The 17,483-nt window shown below is 37.8% G+C and overlaps 1 protein-coding gene across 1 annotated transcript in view; it reads right to left on the minus strand.

The window, feature by feature from the left end:
• Window positions 1-313: 313 nt before the first annotated feature.
• LOC120629013 (metabotropic glutamate receptor 2-like) overlaps window positions 314-17,483 on the minus strand; it is a 32,784-nt gene continuing 15,614 nt past the window's right edge. The window contains exons 7-17 of the mRNA XM_039897733.1: window positions 16,073-16,244; window positions 14,272-14,378; window positions 13,518-13,667; window positions 12,201-12,334; window positions 9,968-10,134; window positions 9,274-9,432; window positions 8,487-8,649; window positions 6,836-7,049; window positions 6,385-6,536; window positions 1,735-1,912; window positions 314-1,011 (exon numbers count right to left, since the gene is read on the minus strand). Of these exons, the coding sequence (XP_039753667.1) occupies window positions 782-1,011; window positions 1,735-1,912; window positions 6,385-6,536; window positions 6,836-7,049; window positions 8,487-8,649; window positions 9,274-9,432; window positions 9,968-10,134; window positions 12,201-12,334; window positions 13,518-13,667; window positions 14,272-14,378; window positions 16,073-16,244 (1,826 nt within the window). The 3' untranslated portion in view covers window positions 314-781. The remainder of the gene's footprint in view (window positions 1,012-1,734; window positions 1,913-6,384; window positions 6,537-6,835; window positions 7,050-8,486; window positions 8,650-9,273; window positions 9,433-9,967; window positions 10,135-12,200; window positions 12,335-13,517; window positions 13,668-14,271; window positions 14,379-16,072; window positions 16,245-17,483) is intronic.

Genomic DNA, 17,483 nt, shown 5'->3' on the forward strand with positions numbered 1-17,483 from the left:
TACAAACAAACAAACAAAAAAAATTTAATCTTTATAATATTAGTACAAATAACAGATTTAAAAACTGACTCTTTTGTTTATTGCTTCTGCTTTACCAACAGTTGACCATTGCAAACTTCTGCCGTGTGTCTCCAAAAGGATCCAAAATATAAACAAAATAATATAAAAAGGGTTATAACGCTTTAATTTTAGCATTCTTCTGGAAACGAATGCGTTAATTTGGGTTAAATAGGTTAGTTCGGAAAATAAATTAAGTACAATCTCAATAATTATTATCAATATTTAATTTGAAAACATCTAACAATAACTTAAAAATTAGTATCACATAATTTCGTTCGGTAATCTCTTCAAAAACATAATGTTCAATATGCACTGCATGTAGACGATAAGAAATAGACTTCTTTGACACTTTACAAACACTTTGACAACAATAACTGGAATGTTTTATTTTGAAGGTGAAAAGTCGCAATTAACTGAGTAGGTACAGGTGATAAGGGACTTCTCAATCTTATAACAATATCTTCGTCTTCAGAAGATTGCAAGCCCGATCTGGGAATCAAATCGAAGGTCTTGTAATAAATTGTTACCTCCATACTTAAATTAACTAAGCTACGTAAACGCGGCAACTTGAAAAATGAGTTTAAGCCGCAGAGAGTTTTGTTAAATAGGTGCCACTAACTATTTTTCTTCACTTTGCTGAGTAAGCTTAAGCAGTCTCTTATCACCATCACCAAATATATCATCACACAAGGACCGGCAATCGCGGCGGCCTGGCGACTCGCTATAACACTGGCCTGGCACCCACCACTGCGACGGCCACTCGCATCGCGGGCTCGGCGGTGGCTCTCCGCCTGAGAGCAGCACCACTCGGTTGTTGGAACTCCGGTAGTCCTCCGAGTTCTGCTAGCTTCTTGGGGTCCAGGCAGAGCCCATTCCGCTCTATGGCGCCGTTCTTTGGAGTCGTCTTGATATCTTCCGTCTGGACTTGCCGGTCGGTGGATGTTGAACGCTCTGGAATTTTCATATTGTTAGAGAAGCTCAGCTTAGCATTGTGCACTCCGATTCAAAATAATGCATCATAAAAGTAAGTTGTGTTCGCATTGGCTTTGCTATATTCTTTATCTTGCATCGTAAACTCAGATATCTACTAGAAAATCAAGAAATTAACACGAAAGCCCTCAAATGTGCACAAACCTAAGGAATTAAAATTGGCCGTCGTCTTATAAAGTTCTGTAAAGTTATGTGTTACAATAAGTATATTGTTCGATATTGTTGTTTAAAAAATACATGTTTTAGATCTTTGGGGTTGTCACAAAAGTCTTTTTTAAAAGCTTTTATATAGTTATATAAAAGCTAGTACATTGCTAGTTAGCAATGTTTGCTCGGGTGAAATCTGGCAACTCAATTTTAAAGCAGATATCAACCGATTCAGCAAAAATTGTGTGTACACGTTTAGTGTGATGGCAGATTAGAACACAGTTGTCTCGACCCCGCCTTCTTCCCCCGGCTGTCGTATCAGGAGACTAAGGGAATATAGCGGAGAATGGGCAGCAGCATCTTCCGACTAGCAAGTCTAATGTGGTGATTTTGTGCAAACCTCCCTCTGGGGGCGTTTATTAAAACCTTCGATTGATTCGTTTGGATGACACTGCATGGTTAGCTCGCTTGTAGTGGAATAGTCAACATGTCCAGCTGATGAGACATTTGTCCTCGGTGACATGAGAGGCAGTATACCTGTGGTGTCCAGCGTGGACAGGTCGGTGGAGGGCGTGTTGCGCGGCAGCGGCGCGGCCCCCACCAGCGCCGCGCAAACGGCCCCCGGCGCCGCGCCCCGCGCCCCGCGCGCGCGCCACTTGGACGGCAGCAGGTTCCCGCGCACATTGCGCTCCGGCCGAATTAAGATTATGTACATCTGAAATATAACATGAGTCTCATAACAAGGCTCAGAGTCACTCAGCGAGCGATGGAGAGAGCTATGCTTGTAGTATATCTACTTGTTCAAATCAAAGATAAGATTCGTCCCTAGGTGCTGGAATGGCGACCTCGCACCGGTAACAACGCAGCGTTACCGGTAAACGACAAGCCTCGATAAACCGGGGACCGTTCTTGTTGGGATTTGGACTTGAAACGGTTTAGCAGCAAAACCGATCTCTACAAAATTTTGCATATTGACAGTTTAAAAAGTGGTGGGATTAGGCAGGATTTATTTTCAGACTTCTGTGCCTATGAACAGAGCCTATAAATAAACATCCTGCAAAGTGTTGCTCTGTGTCCTGAGGCCTATTTGCTAAGTCTCATATACCTGTACTAACACCGGCAACCACGCCCTTCAGACCGGTGCACAGTATTGCGACAATGCTGATTAGCAGCAGAAATAAGCATGGCGGTAGTATATAAATATACTCCGACAATACACACATCGCCATCTAGCCCCAAAGTAAGCGTAGCTTATGTTATGGATACGTTTTTGTGAACAATATACATAAATATTTATAATATACAGATAAATACCAAGACACTGAAAAGTATTCATGTTCATCACACAAACATTTTCCAGTAGTGAAAAACGAACCCACGGCCTCGGATTTGGACAGTAGGGTCGCTGCCCACTGCGCCAATCGGCCGTCAAAAAGCTCTACCACCACTAAAACTAATTACTTATCACCGCAGTATCAACATTTTGACGCTCAGATACCTCGTTGCAGCAATCAGTGACTGGAGAGCCAAGCCTCATTAATTCATTAGGCATCGGTGCACTTCGTACTCGTCCGTGCACTATCGTGGGGGCGACTAATTGAACAGCTTTTAGATTCTCCGGGGAGTTTGTGTATGGGGAAGGAGCCATTGGCGCCAGTTGAACATCCACAGTTAAGCAAGCGTACAGTAGCGAAATGAATTAACTTACACAACTGTACTTGGCAGTTTAGATTTCCACATGTTTAAGATTTTAATTATTAAAAGGCTGTTTTTGTTATTACTTGATGTATTATATAGCAGAATAAATAAATGGTTAAAATTATTTTACTACACAAACATTCGAAACTAACGTCAAGCAAAACCCCTCCTTTTAAGCAAAAATATTATACAGATATTAAATTCAAAATTCAAAAAAATTCAAAATTCAAAATTTATTTATTTCAAGTAGGCCTAATATAAGCACTTTTGAAACGTCCAGTCTGTCTGTGTGTAGTGACTCTACCACCGGTTCAGAAGGCAGATTCTACCGAGAAGAAGCCGGCAAGAAACTCAGCAGTTGCTCTTTTCCAACATTAACACTTTACATTTTACATTTCAAAATTCATTTTTCTATCTTGTGAGAGATGAAAGCGAAGCCGGATGCTTCCAAGCAACCTTGTCATTAAGAAATTCATCAATTGTATAATAACCTCGCTGTAATAAATGTGTTTTAACACATTCTTTAAACTTATGCATTGGTAAGTCATAATATAAGAATCATATTATAAAAGCGTATACTCAGTCCCACAAATGACTTCTGCACCTTTCGCAGACGATATGCAGATGTCACTAATTTATGACCATTTCTTGTACGTCGACTGTTTATATCCACTTTTTGTTTATAAAGACTAATATGTTGTCTTACAAATACTATATTGTTATAAATATATTGTGAGGCTACCGTAAGGATACTTATTTCTTTAAATTTTTCACGGAGGTTTCACGTGATTTAAGTTTTTATATTGACCGTACAGCTCTTTTCTGCAATATGAATATAGTTTCAATATCAGCAGCTTTGCCCCATAATAAGATCCCGTAAGACATCACACTATGAAAGTACGCAAAGTAAACAAGTCTTGCTGTTTCTACGTCAGTAATCTGTCTAATTTTCCTGACGGCGTAGGCAGCCGAGCTTAGTTTATCTGCTAGTGTATCTATATGGGTACCCCACTGAAGCTTGCAATCTAAGGTTATGCCCAGAAAAACTGTGGAATCTTCCATTTTTAGTGATTCTCTATTTATTATAATATTTTTATTAACTTTCTTTACATTTGGTAAAATAAATACCACACACATCGTTATTTTTGCATTTAAAAGTAAATTATTGACAGTAAACCAGTGCGACACATGCGACATAGCACGGCTTACATCGTCAAAGTTATCTCTACCTCTATCAGTTTTAAAAATTAGAGATGTATCATCTGCAAACAGTACAATGTCACAGGTCTCACTGACATGGTGTGGTAGATCATTTATATACACCAAAAATAGGAAGGGACCCAAAATTGAACCCTGTGGGACACCCATTGACGCAGCCGACCGCTGCGACTTAACGTCTTTTATGCAAACTCTATTATTATTAGTTATTGCCATCTCACATTGTCATTTAGAACTATTTAAGAAAGCAACCTGGTATTAGCAATAATGTACACCCAAGCATTTTTATCGTTGACGTAGTCCTTAATACTATAATAGAACTTTTCTATAAGCTTACGTTTAATACAAACTTTCAAATATTTAAGAGACATCTCCAAGATATCAACTGTAGTATTGTGAAATTGTATACAATTTCCTTTAAATGTATTACTTATTTTATGTAGTCTAGTATATTGCGCTGCAAGTTTATTTTTGCTTCTAATGTTCAAATTATTTAATTATTTAGTAACTTTTTCTCTTAAATTTAGATATGTTTTAGTGAATATAGCCGAGGATTAGTGATAGCCCAGTGAATGCAACTTTTCTGAGTTAAATGCGTTTTAAAGAAATAAAATATCACTTGCTTCAACGGTGAAGGAAAATGTCGTGAGGAAACCTGCATGCCTGAGAGTTCTACATAATGTTCTCAAAGGCGTATTGAGTCCAGCGTGGTGGCCTACGGCCTGAATCCTTCTCATTGTGGGAGGAGCCCCGTGCCATATAGCCGGCTGGTAATAGGTTGATATGATTATGATGATGATAGAAGAGAAAGATTAATAGTTTTAGGCGTTTCTAATGTGATGCCGTAAATTAATACATTTTTGCGCTTTCACAGGAAAATCTGGTTGAACCCCACGAGCTAGATCAAAATAATGTACTACAGTATAGTACACATTAAAAAACTCTACAATCATGTCCGCAATGATATATGTTTATCTCCAAAGAATAATCGACATTAACTAATTTTATCATTTATGGGTTTTTTAAACAACAGTTTTAAACGATTATCCCTTATCTTATTAAATACATCAGATACGCTGTGTGTTTCATGAGGATCAAAATTTTTCTTTGCAGCTTATCATTAAAATGAATATCTTAGAGGATATTAGAGTTCTGAAAAGCGGGGGAACTGCGGTTAGCATGCGGGACATTCGCACTCCCAAAAAACAAATTCAAATTATATACATTTACATACGGACTTACATTAATAGCACCGGTGCAAAGCTGGGGCAAGTCGCTAGTTCTGAATATAATTTAAAAGAGATACGTAATAAACTTATTAATCACTTTTAAATGATATATACGAAGCCAGTTTCTGAACTGCAGTGTCGCTAAACTGTGGTTTAGTAAAGTATGTTCGAAAAGAGATGTAGAACTACAGCAAAATCTCCTCAGAGCTCCTCCATGTTGCCCCAGATAAATGAAATACAATGTATTTAAATGTATCGTAGCACTCGGCCCCGTTTGACCTGATACGACACAGTTTTTGTTGTGTTAGAACTATTTTTATTGATTATTTATATTTCGTCAACAATGTTGTTGATTGCGGCCAGCTTTTTATTAAGTCTAACGAACTTTAGTATAAGTTTAAATTTGGTTAAGCACAACTTAGATACAAGCTAAACCTGGTACTACGAGCAAAAATTTTAAGCCATTTAAATGAAAAATTCACAGCACCGGCCCAAACCCCATGTGCACAAAAATTTACAACAAAATCCCGGAACATATAAAAGAAAAAGAAAGTATAAAGTTATTTACAAAATCCTTAAAACGTTACTTACTGGAGAAAGCTTATTATAAAATAAACGACTTCCTAAATGAGAATATTTAATATTGACAACAATAAGTCCGCCTCTCAATCCGGTTACAGCGCCCTCACAGGGTTCTATTTCAAATGTAAACATTAGATTGAAATACTCTGTTGAAAAGATAATAATTATGTGATCTGTATGACATTGTAATGGAATTGTTATTAAACAAATTAAGAAATAAAACATATTTTTACCTATCAAAACCATGAAAAAATATCAGTTGTGATAAATAAGAGGTGAAGGAAAGATCGTCATAGTAAATAATAAGAAAAAATACTATTTCGAAAACAAAACTTAAGATAATAAGAAAAAATATTTGAAGCATGCACAGATCTTATTTGCCGAAAGCAATCTCTTAGAGGCAAACTTTGATGAAATGTCAAGATAATGACAAAAGAAAAGATAATGATTGTGAGGATACCTTCGGCGCAAACAGGCAAGCCAGTGTGACACTGGCACTCAAAGATATAGTAACCGCCATGCTGGTCACGCGGAGAGGGACGTGGCTCGCCGTGCCAAAGTACAATGGCACAAATGCCAACCAAATAACACACGTAGTATACATTGTGAACCCTGCAAATTAAAATAATTTGTAGAATACAAATATTAAAATTTAAATAAATTTAAAGAAAACTTATAAGAATGTAGAGAACAGAAACAAAAGTCATTATAAGACCTTATACATAACTATAAAACACTGTTTATATATTACTTAAAAGCTAAGTAAAAATTCAAAATATCATTACAATAACACAGTAATTAAGCTCTTTAGAATGGTTAAATTCCAGAGATAACTCTGGTTTAAATAGATTGAGTTGAAACAAAACCAATTACATTTTGTAGTAGGTACTCGTTATAATAACGTCACATACCAATATGTTTACTTTCGTTGAAAGCTTCTGGAATTTTCCTCGTTAGCACAGCATACACCGTGCAGATGACGATGAGCACGACCGGGTAGAAGAAAGCTATAGTATAGGACGCGTCCACGTACGAGTCGCACACTAACATATTGTCCTCTCTAGTTGGATAGTGGTGGATGGCTCGTGCCGGCGATGCCAATTGCCAGACTACAACGATTACTACCTGCAAATTGACATACACTGGAACATTTCCATTCAAAATAGGCATCAAAGAAAAAACCCGAGGCCGAAGCCGAAAATTTGTAACTAAAACGTTATTAACAAAAATACTCTTTTCTTAATGAACTGCCAAACTAACTTTATTTGCCGAGATTTATTACTGATATCTTAAAACCTGTGCTAGAAGCTGTACTGATTTATTTTACCTGTAAAAATATGAGATTTATAGAAGTGTTTGTCGATAAGTGAACTGCGTTGTAGTGGATTTTTCATTTATATATTAAAAACTAGTGTGTGTAAAAATAAATAAATCCATTTGAGAATGTACAAGAAAAGCCTTTCAAATGATACCCCATTAGTCCTACTTGCCTCATTTTAAGGTTTAAATTTGCCGATACATAAGACTTCGTCTTCTATTATTACGGTCTATTATTTAGCATTCTGGAAAATGCGCAACTAAATCTTGTTTAATTAATGAGTAGTTTTCAAGAAATATTTAAATATATATATTTGATTTACAGCCAATGTCAAAAACATTATGTCGGTGGGTAGTTTTTAAGATAAATACTGGTGAATTTCTGATATAAAAAAATAATATTGCCAGAAGTACTATATGTTATAACCATAGTAATAGAGAATACATGGAAATGGACAGGCGTCGTGAGAAAAAGGTCAAATACTAAAATTACCCCTTAAATTAATTTGCTTGGAACCCGAGATCCAATAAAAGAACTGGAAGAAAACCGATATGAAGATAGGAAAACGATATTGTAGGCCTTTTCTGTGCCTTAAAAAAATCTTGTTACGACAGAGACATTATTTTTACATCTTTGCGTAGATTTTAAGTCATGTTTCTGTTTGTTGTCATTGTTATTGTTGTCTGTCGGTACTGTGTCACGTAATACTAAATTTATTACCTTCAAGATTAACCATATTTAAAATAAAAAATATAGCCAACAATGTAGTAGTAGTAGAGCTTTTTGTGACAGAACTCGTTGAAGTTCACCGCCATGCTAATTTGTGCTGCAACACAGCATTGTTGCAATACTGTGATCCAGTTTGAACGGTTGTCAGTGTTATTACAGGCACATGCCGCTTAACACATACACCTCGGGCACGTAGCAGGACTGGTTCATTGAAACCCTACTCAGTGTTGCCCTGTTTAGAGGCAATTGTTCTCCACCTAACATCAGGTGAGCCTCCAGACTCCTGCAACTATTTCTACAAAAAAAACTTGTGCTTCTTAGCGATAGCCCTCTACTTTCATGACACTTAATTATAGAGATGACAAAACTCTTTTTGGCACACAAACACAAGCAGCAATGTTGCTTAGCGTAGTTGCATGGCGGTAGTTTTTCGGACGAGCTCTGTCATGTATGAATAGAATTTTTTTACTATTTCCTTACTAAAGTAAAAAAAAAAATATATCAATCAATCTTACCTGAATGGAAACTAAGATAGAACATATGAGGAGTTGTGACTTAGGAGAGATAAGCGACGGTCGGCGGGCGGAGTGCTTGCTCGCGTCGAATATTCGCGCGATCCTGTTAGTTTTGGTGAGGAGGGCAGCGTATACCACGGTGAAGCAGAATCCCGTGCCGAACCTACAGCGGAATATACATTTTGCACAGTTTTGTTGCTATCGTGCAATCAAAGTTTCGTTCCTTGGAAGGTAAAGGCCACGAGCTCGTCCCAAAAGGCCAGCACGTATTGTACGCTCACAGTATACATTAATGCGACGTGATTTTGAGTATCTACCTACTTAGTATTTTTATGTTGTTGTCTTCATTGTTATTAAATAATACGTAAAAAAAACCCTCTTTCCTTTAATTTAAATAATGACGTTTTCGCCAATATCGGGTCGCATCGTATCGCATCACGTTCATGTTACGTCGGCGCAGCGTATTCTGACGGCTAACTTTGAGTCGTGACGCGATACTTTTTTCCGCGCTTTCTAGGAGCATTAATTAGAAAACCTAGGTTAGGGAACTCTCGAAAATCTGTCGAGAATATTTCAAGCTAAGTTTAGATTTTATGTTATTATAATGTAACTTTTTATTAAAATGCACCCTGCGGTGATACCTTTACAGTACCATTACAGTAGCTTGTAATGAAAAAAAGGAGGAAATTTCCAAGATAAGAAGAAGATTAACTTCTTCTTATGTTACTTTTTGGCTTTTTGCGTTTATAAATTCAAAGAATTTTACTTATCAGAAGTAACAACAAACCTTTGCACAGCGCACAGGAAGTCCGTGGGGCGCAGCACGAGCGCGAAGGTGACCAGGTAGCACAGGAGGATGCCGCCCAGCAGCACGAACGAAAGCTCGCGGCCGCTGGCGCGCACCACCGGCGTGCCGCATCGCGCCAGCCACACGCCGCCCACCAGCCTGCAACCGGCTGAGCTGATGGGCGCGGGCACAACGGGAATATTGCGTGTGTCCAACTATGTATTGACTATTCAGATCATATAAATTCGGTATTATACAAAGCTCGTAGCTCGAAGAACTAATGGACCCAGGGTACTGGAGTTGCGCCTTCGCACTGGAAAACGGTGACTTGGTAGACCTAGAAAAAGTGGACGAATAAAACGAATCGCAGGGAGTCGCTGAATATACAAGCGAAGATAATATAATGATGATAGTATTATAAATACCGTGTAGGTAAATGTTTTTTTTTTAAATAATGACTTAATACTATTATTTATTATTAAATGATCAGTCTCTTTACCCAATTGGTTCGCCCCAACAGGGTTTTCATTACAATTGCGTTTTTATTATTACAAGATTACTATGTTTAACGAATGAGTTATGTAATAAAAATGCAAATAAATTTAAATTAAAAATAAACGTTATATGTGAAGACAGAGGCTGCAAGAGCATACCACGTACTACCCCCTCCTCAAGCCTATCACAGTAAACTTACATGGTGAGCAGGATGCCGGCGGCGGAGAAGGTCATGGCGCCGATGGCGGCGGGCGAGCTGGCGCGCAGGTACAGCTCGGGCACGGGCGCGCAGTGCGTGCGGCGCGCGTCCGGCAACGTGCCGCGCGCGCACTCCACGCACGCCGTGGCCGACGTGGGGGACCGGATCTGACAACGGACACTGCTGCCTATACTCGACCCAAAACATCTAGGCGAGATAAATACTCTATAGAGCGCCTTGTTGTGCAAGGCAAGGTAAAAGCCACCTTAGCCCTAGCCGCCGTTAGGGAGAAGTAGTGAAGCGTGAAGCAAATAACATCTGCTCCAGACCGCGTCACTTCACGACCACCACGAACACGATAAAAAATAGGAAGAAGAAGACTTTAAAATCTACAAAATATGTCAGTGCTTAAAGGCTAAAGACAAAAGTGTCAACAGTCAGTCTACCATTGATGGCGTATGGAAAGGCATACGTCTTCACTGGTATACACAGACTGCTGGACGTGGACACTGACAGCTTGTCTCATCCAGAAACTCAACTCTAAACCTGCTATGCTGCAACATAAACATATGCTGGGAAAGTCTCTGAGGGGTCGATCAGCATCCTAAAAATCAATGAAGAAGACGAAGGATCTTGTGTACTGGCGAGTACTCGTAAAGGCATCCTCTACTGGTGGACCGAAGTGGTCAAAAACATCACCCATTATGGTATAGTTTACTTTAAAGTTCTGATCTTATTCGAAAAAAAGTGTAATCTTTTCATAGATATCTTAAAATCGAACTTCTCTAAGAACGACAAACTATGACAAGGGAGCTATAAATGTCCTTTGTTAGATGTTTTCTAGAGAATACTCGATTCGAGATGAAATGGTGCACACGAGAACCAAAAAAATAACTCACTCAAAACAATCGGTAAGTTGAAATGTCAATGTACAAAGTGTCCCCCATTTTTACTTACTCTTAACATATAAAACACCGTTTTTACGTACATTCCTATCAAACAGTCAGCGAACAAAATACTACTGACATGCTCAGGGATATTTTTCCCTCTGACAACTTTTGCATATTCTTTGCTTTCGACTAGCTAGCTTTATCAATGTGGCTTGAAGCCACTGTTTGCAATACAAAATATAAGGAAATTCGTTGTGAAATACTTCACTTACCAGGACGCGTTTTAGGCTAGAAAAAAGAATTAGATTGTATAAATTTTAATTTAAATCGGATGTAAATTTAAAGATAATAATAGTCTTCAAGCAAATATTTATATTCACAAAACAAACATCACACCTCCATATCCAAAATAAGTGAACAATAAAAAAGGAATGATGTGCCTTTCTCCTTAGTTATACATTCGTAATAATATTTCAAACGAAGCAATCTCAGATCTGAGTGCACTTACACCAACCGAATTCGATTCCAATTTTCCCGAGATGTGTTTTATTGGATTCATATGAACAAATATTGAGCTCTCACCGTGGGATTCCAAATAACGATTTTTAAACGTGCAATTCTTTACACAATCCAATCAAGGTACGCCACCGATATACCTCTATTTGTATGTGTAAGCTCTAACTTGTGCGAAACTATGCGAAAGCTATAATATCGTTCAATTCACTGACGTATCAAATAAGTCAGTGGTTCAATCACATAAAATCTGAGTCATCGTGGACAAAATCTGGAATATAAATTTGTCGCAAAATAAAAAAACCAAACATTATGTAATACTTTAATCCAATCCAATGTTGATATCAATTCGCTACAAAAGCTATTCTCGTGTTTTTTTGGGTTAGCAGATCGTCCGGTATTTACATGTTCCAGCGATTCCTAAAATATCCCACAGGACGTTTGCCCTTTAGTCATCTTAACTATATTTCTGAATTCTTCCAACAATATTTGTAAAACAAAATGAAGGGTTAAAATACATAAGTATTGAGTACTCAATATAGTTGAAAACCTTAGTTGTATAGATTTGTGGGAGCATTAAAATTTCCATAAATCCATATTTATGCTGAAAGAATAATCAGGTATGAAGGGTGAATGAATTTTAGATAAACAAGTTCAGTTCTAGAGAAATGTAGTCAACAAACACAACTCTGCCAAATGAAAGGTTAGTCCATCCTGCACTTTTCTTGTTCTACTATGCCCCGTAAAGGTTTCAAATTGTCTTCCAGCGTCCGTTTTTTCAATAGCTGTTCCTTATATCTTTGGGAACCTTCAAGTTCGCTTTAGCTCACCTCGTACTGCGTGCAGTTGAAGCAGTGCCAGCAGCAGCTCTCGCCCTCCACGTACTGCTTGGCCTGGCCCAGCTCGCACTCCGCGCTGCACACCGACTCCGGGTGATGGGGCTCGTCCCATTTGAACTGGATCTCTGGTAGACAAACGATTAAAACATTACTGAAGTTTTTTTAGTGTATGCAGATAAGAACACGTTTTGCCCATATTGGCATGCTTGCAAAATAAGCGTAATTCTAGATTTCCATCTGCAAAACGATGAAAAAGAACATTCAAAACACGGTTGGCAGAATAAATTCTTTGAATTAAAGGTTTATTTACATATGAATAAACTAGGTGATACCTGCGACTGTGTTCGCGTGGATTAAAGTTTTTTTATTCCCGCGGGAACTATCTTATTTTCCGGGATAAAAAGAAGCCTATGTGTTTTTCCAGACTACAATCAATCTCTGTAACAAATTTCAGCCAAATTTCGTCTGTGTTGACTTCAGAATTTTTATCCTACCACGGGAACTATTTGAGAGATCGGTATAGAAAGAACATATTCTTTTACATACCATAGGTGACATGCATTCCAAATTTCAAAGGTGTCTGCCCGCAGCTTAGCTCGTAAACTATTTTCAATTTTACCTCGGGAATTACTTATTATTATTATTAAATAATCGGGCTTAAAATTAACCTATGTTCTTTTCCATGTCAAAGGCTACCTGCAGGGCAAATTTTTGGGCTTTGAGTGATTGCGTAACATTTGTAAATTTTTTTTATATTATTTATTTTTTTATTTATTTATTTAATGGACAATCAACAATTACTCTTATAAAACTACACACACATTAACAATAACTATACACACAAAACTTCAAATACTACTACAATAACTCTTATAAAACTAAACAAAAAATGAAAAAAACATATTAATGTTATATTGTAGACCCACTTAGCGACTGCCACAACTTGCGAATAAAAAACGTGAATGTCAGTTAGAAAGAGAAAAAACGATGAAGAAGAGAGACATGAGAGTATGAGCTGTAAGCTGAATATTAGTAGGATAGTAGTATTAGTTGCAAATCTTCATAATGATAAATATTTTCACATACGATTTCCACGACACAGGGAATCCTAGTGTGGAAATCACAGACTTTATCTGTATTCTTTGGCTTACTTTTTATGTGTTTGTTTGAAATAAATAAATTTGCTATTTGAAAACCATTTATTTATAAAATATTAACGACTCCATACTTAGATATCTAAAGAGGTAGGTTATATTATTACGTGGTTGATGGTATCGGAAGTTACCTAAGAGTGAAATACTGTCATACCGTCCATGTCGAGTTGTAGCTCCCCGTCCAAGTACTGGCCCACCTTGACCCAGCGGTACACGTCGCGTGCCACCTGCTTGAAGTGCAGGATGTTGTAGCGCGCCGGCCCGTCGCCGTACGCGTCGAAGTGGAACTCGTCGCCGCTGAGGCCTGCGCGAGCCTCATATGTTACCAGTCAGGTTACGGTCAATAACTCCGGTATTGAAATGATTTCAGTTAAGGTTTCAGTTTCGTTTATTAAACCGGTTGAACAGAGAAACTGGTTATTATCTCATTTCACTCAATCAATTAAAATTGAATAACGAATTGAATTGAAATTAAAAACGAGTAATCTGAAGCGGCAGGACGTTTCAATGGTCATAAGCTATTCCATGTATCTGCTATAAGCAATTTATGCTTGCTTTTCTTTGAAATTAGCAAAAAGTGTAGGTCCTGAAGTAATTTTTATTAAAAAAAATTAACTTCTTCTATTTAGGCTGGGCATTTGTCAAAGGGACTAGTGCATCTTGCCTAAGCGGGTTAATTTAGGTTCAATCATTTAAATCATTTAACCAGCTGCTGAAATGCCTGAGGTTACAATAGGGGTACCAAGCATCAAATCAAAAATAAAACTATTTTCCTGGCAAGCATTTTGATGCAGCCTAGGAAAGCATCCTAGGGCATATAATAGGTATAATAATTTACTATCGGGTGTGATTGTTTTTATGGAAAAATTAAATGATTCGAGACGATAAGAAGGCAACATAAGAGAGACCTATAAACCGCACTTGTCGAAGGTATCGCAGCAACGTGGGTCCGCTGACGGGCCGCATCGCGTCGCACAGCCCCGCGCGGCCTCCGCACAGGTCTCTGTGCATATCCCTGTAATCACACGGTATTACGACTTCTGTTCATCATATTCGAAGATAATGGAAGTGTGTGGGAATAAGTGTTGTCTCAGATAGCTTTGGACAAATCACAACATATCAACATATACACCGCCCATTGACCCATTGGCATTTTTATATATACGTGGTCTTATACCGACACATACGTGTTTGCAATGTATACAAAATTCCAACATTTTAGTACATAAGACAAAGTTAAATAACTGTTATCATGTCACTACATTACGGTATTAATAGAAGAATACACAAAAGTTTAATGTCCGTGTTTACATATTACTTTACGTATTTTTCCGCGCCAGTTGGCATGGGCCAAGTTCACTTTTCAAAAACAAACATGTAAATCCTACTAACCAGCATCCAAACAAAATGGCAACTCTCATTACCATATCGTTTTGTCTTATGAGAGAGGAGACCTTATCCTAGCTCCATACAATTATACTGGTATAAATGAATGAATGAATGAATACAATTTTATTATACACTACAAAGAAAAAGCAGACAATAAGAATAGATACTTATAGACATAAATAAACTACTGCGACATTCTATATTATGATCTACAAGTTTTTTTCTGATTCCGATACGAGTATGAAACTTGACACACGGCCTCATTAAACAATAATAAGTTCGTGGGAAAACAATACTTTCCCGGTGTCATTCTTTAAGCTTTAATTAGACGGAGGGGTGACGTTACTGGCTGTAAATGAATACAGGAACTCGATATCGTAAGTATCGAAATCCGGGATAAAATTATTAAGATATCTTTATACTGAATAAGGAAATGTTTAGTAAAGATCAATAACTGGGTCTGTATAAGAAACATGGACAAAGTAGTTGTATCATCAGATAACTAAGTTGCTATAAATGCTCCAGTTACAATGTGGTGGCGCAAAAGTTTTGTTTGTGAGCCAAACAGTAACTGGACGACTGCCAATGTCTTTTAGAGATTTATTGGCCAGGCTAAGGTTATTTGCTACCTTATTGCTGGCGGCGTGAACTTCATTTTGCTTTTTTATTAGACAATTTGTTGATTGGCATTTTGTGTCAATCTTGGATTTAATTTTCACCAAAGAGTTTGAGTACGTCCACACTTACATTATACATACTTATATATTTACTATGCTGTTACGCTCTCCGGCCCATAAATAATATCTATGCAAAAATAATACGTAAAATTCGCTCGCTCGCTGCTTGTAAACACACTCATTTTCACATGGATATGTTTGTTAAGGCATAACATTACAAATCTTTTAATTTAATAGCTTTTTTACTGCATGTATACAACATACAAACCTAAGTCTATAATCACTCTGTCTTTTTCTGAAAACTGTACAAAATTCGTTTCAAAAATCTAATCGTACAAACAGCAAAGCTACTTTGCTTTATATTATGAAAATTAAATAGATTTTTTCATAATATATCATGGAATTCCGCAAAGTAGCGCCTGCTGCTATCCAATACTTATTTTTTGATATACTATGCAAAGATATTGGTAGGGAGGTGACCAAACTAAACCACGATCATACCAAATTTTCGCAGTGATGAGGCGAGAAAGAGTACCCAACCATCGATTAGTCACACGCGTCATCTATCTCGACACTTGAAAACGTTGTGAGACGTGGGAGCTGCCAGCGTGACGACGCCGGAACTGCGCCTGCAATAACTTACCTGATGGCATAGACGAACGCCCACACTGCATCCGCCACGAACTGCAGTTGCGCCTCGAACTCGGTGTTGCCCGCCGTCAGGCGCTCGCGGCCCGAGCACGGCGCGTAGTGCGCGTTGTGCGCCGCGCGCGAGCTGCCCGGGTGACGGCAGCGGAACTGCTCCTCCCAGAACTCTGCACACATATCAGAAATCTTACCGTATTGCTACAAAGAGCTTTATTACTAAGACCGTAAAGCTCATAATCGCGCTTGACAACTAATGTGTAATTAAACGTGTATGTACTTAATGCAAAGTGGCTCTTAGAATAGTCACGTTACAAGATCATTCTATTATTTACGAGATCCGAGTGAAAAAGGTTCTAGACCTGTAATGGTATAAAACTGGGCGCCCGTCGCAGCAGAACCAGTCTGCTCTGTGAGCGAAGCGAAAAACCTTCGAAAGTGAAATAAGTAATCAATTGTGAACTATGTGTGTATGAAGTGATCTCGGCTACCGTTCTGGACGAGGGTTGACCTGTGATTAGTAGAGTGTATTAAAAAGAAGATGAAAGTTTTATGTTATGAAAACACAAAGGAACTGTGGATTACGAAGCTGTACACATTGATAATCGCGTTTGAGTTGGTTTTGGGTGGTCATCCAGTATTGTAATGGAACAAGAAATATTATTTGGTTTCTAGTTAAGTTTTAGATGATGAAGATCCTATGACGAAGAACAACTAGGAAGTTGTTCTCATGAGTAGTTTACAATGTAAACACAAAACCGAAGAAATCCATAGTTTTCTGGTTAAATAAAATATTTCACAATAAAATGTTTTGTGACAGGTGTCCTATGTTAATGTTCCTAACTCGAAAACGCTTGTCCACGAACTCTTGGGATTTTCACAGCTAGTGCAAGTTACTTTTATCTAACTATATACATGTCTATGTGTATAGTTAGATTAAAATATTATCTAAAATTTTAGCTCGATCAAAAACTTAACAAGCCGGAAGAACAACAAACAATCGCACATACACACACATATAAGAACATGATTGGTGAAATAAACGCTTGAAAAGGATATTTAGCTGCAATAAGATATGAGAAGTGTCTATAATAAGTGCTGAGACTTGCTGCGTCTGTAATTACTGATAATATTGCAGACGCAGCAAGTCAATACGTGCCACGAAATTTAGTGAAACTATATGTTGTGAGCCATTTGGTACCGAGTCATTTATCAGCCAGTTGTTATCGTTAACCCTAAGTGATGTTGAAGCTAGATTAGATAAATCCATCATATTCCTCAGTTGAAACTCATTTTCAATGTTGGCCTACATTTCAATTAAGTATACCTATTCCAATTTCAATCTTAGGCATAAAAGTGACTTATTTTTTAAAATATTTTAAGGCTAAGTTATACAGCGGCTGAAAAAA

Source organism: Pararge aegeria, chromosome 13 (assembly GCF_905163445.1).
Source record: "Pararge aegeria chromosome 13, ilParAegt1.1, whole genome shotgun sequence".
Lineage (NCBI taxonomy): Eukaryota > Metazoa > Arthropoda > Insecta > Lepidoptera > Nymphalidae > Pararge > Pararge aegeria.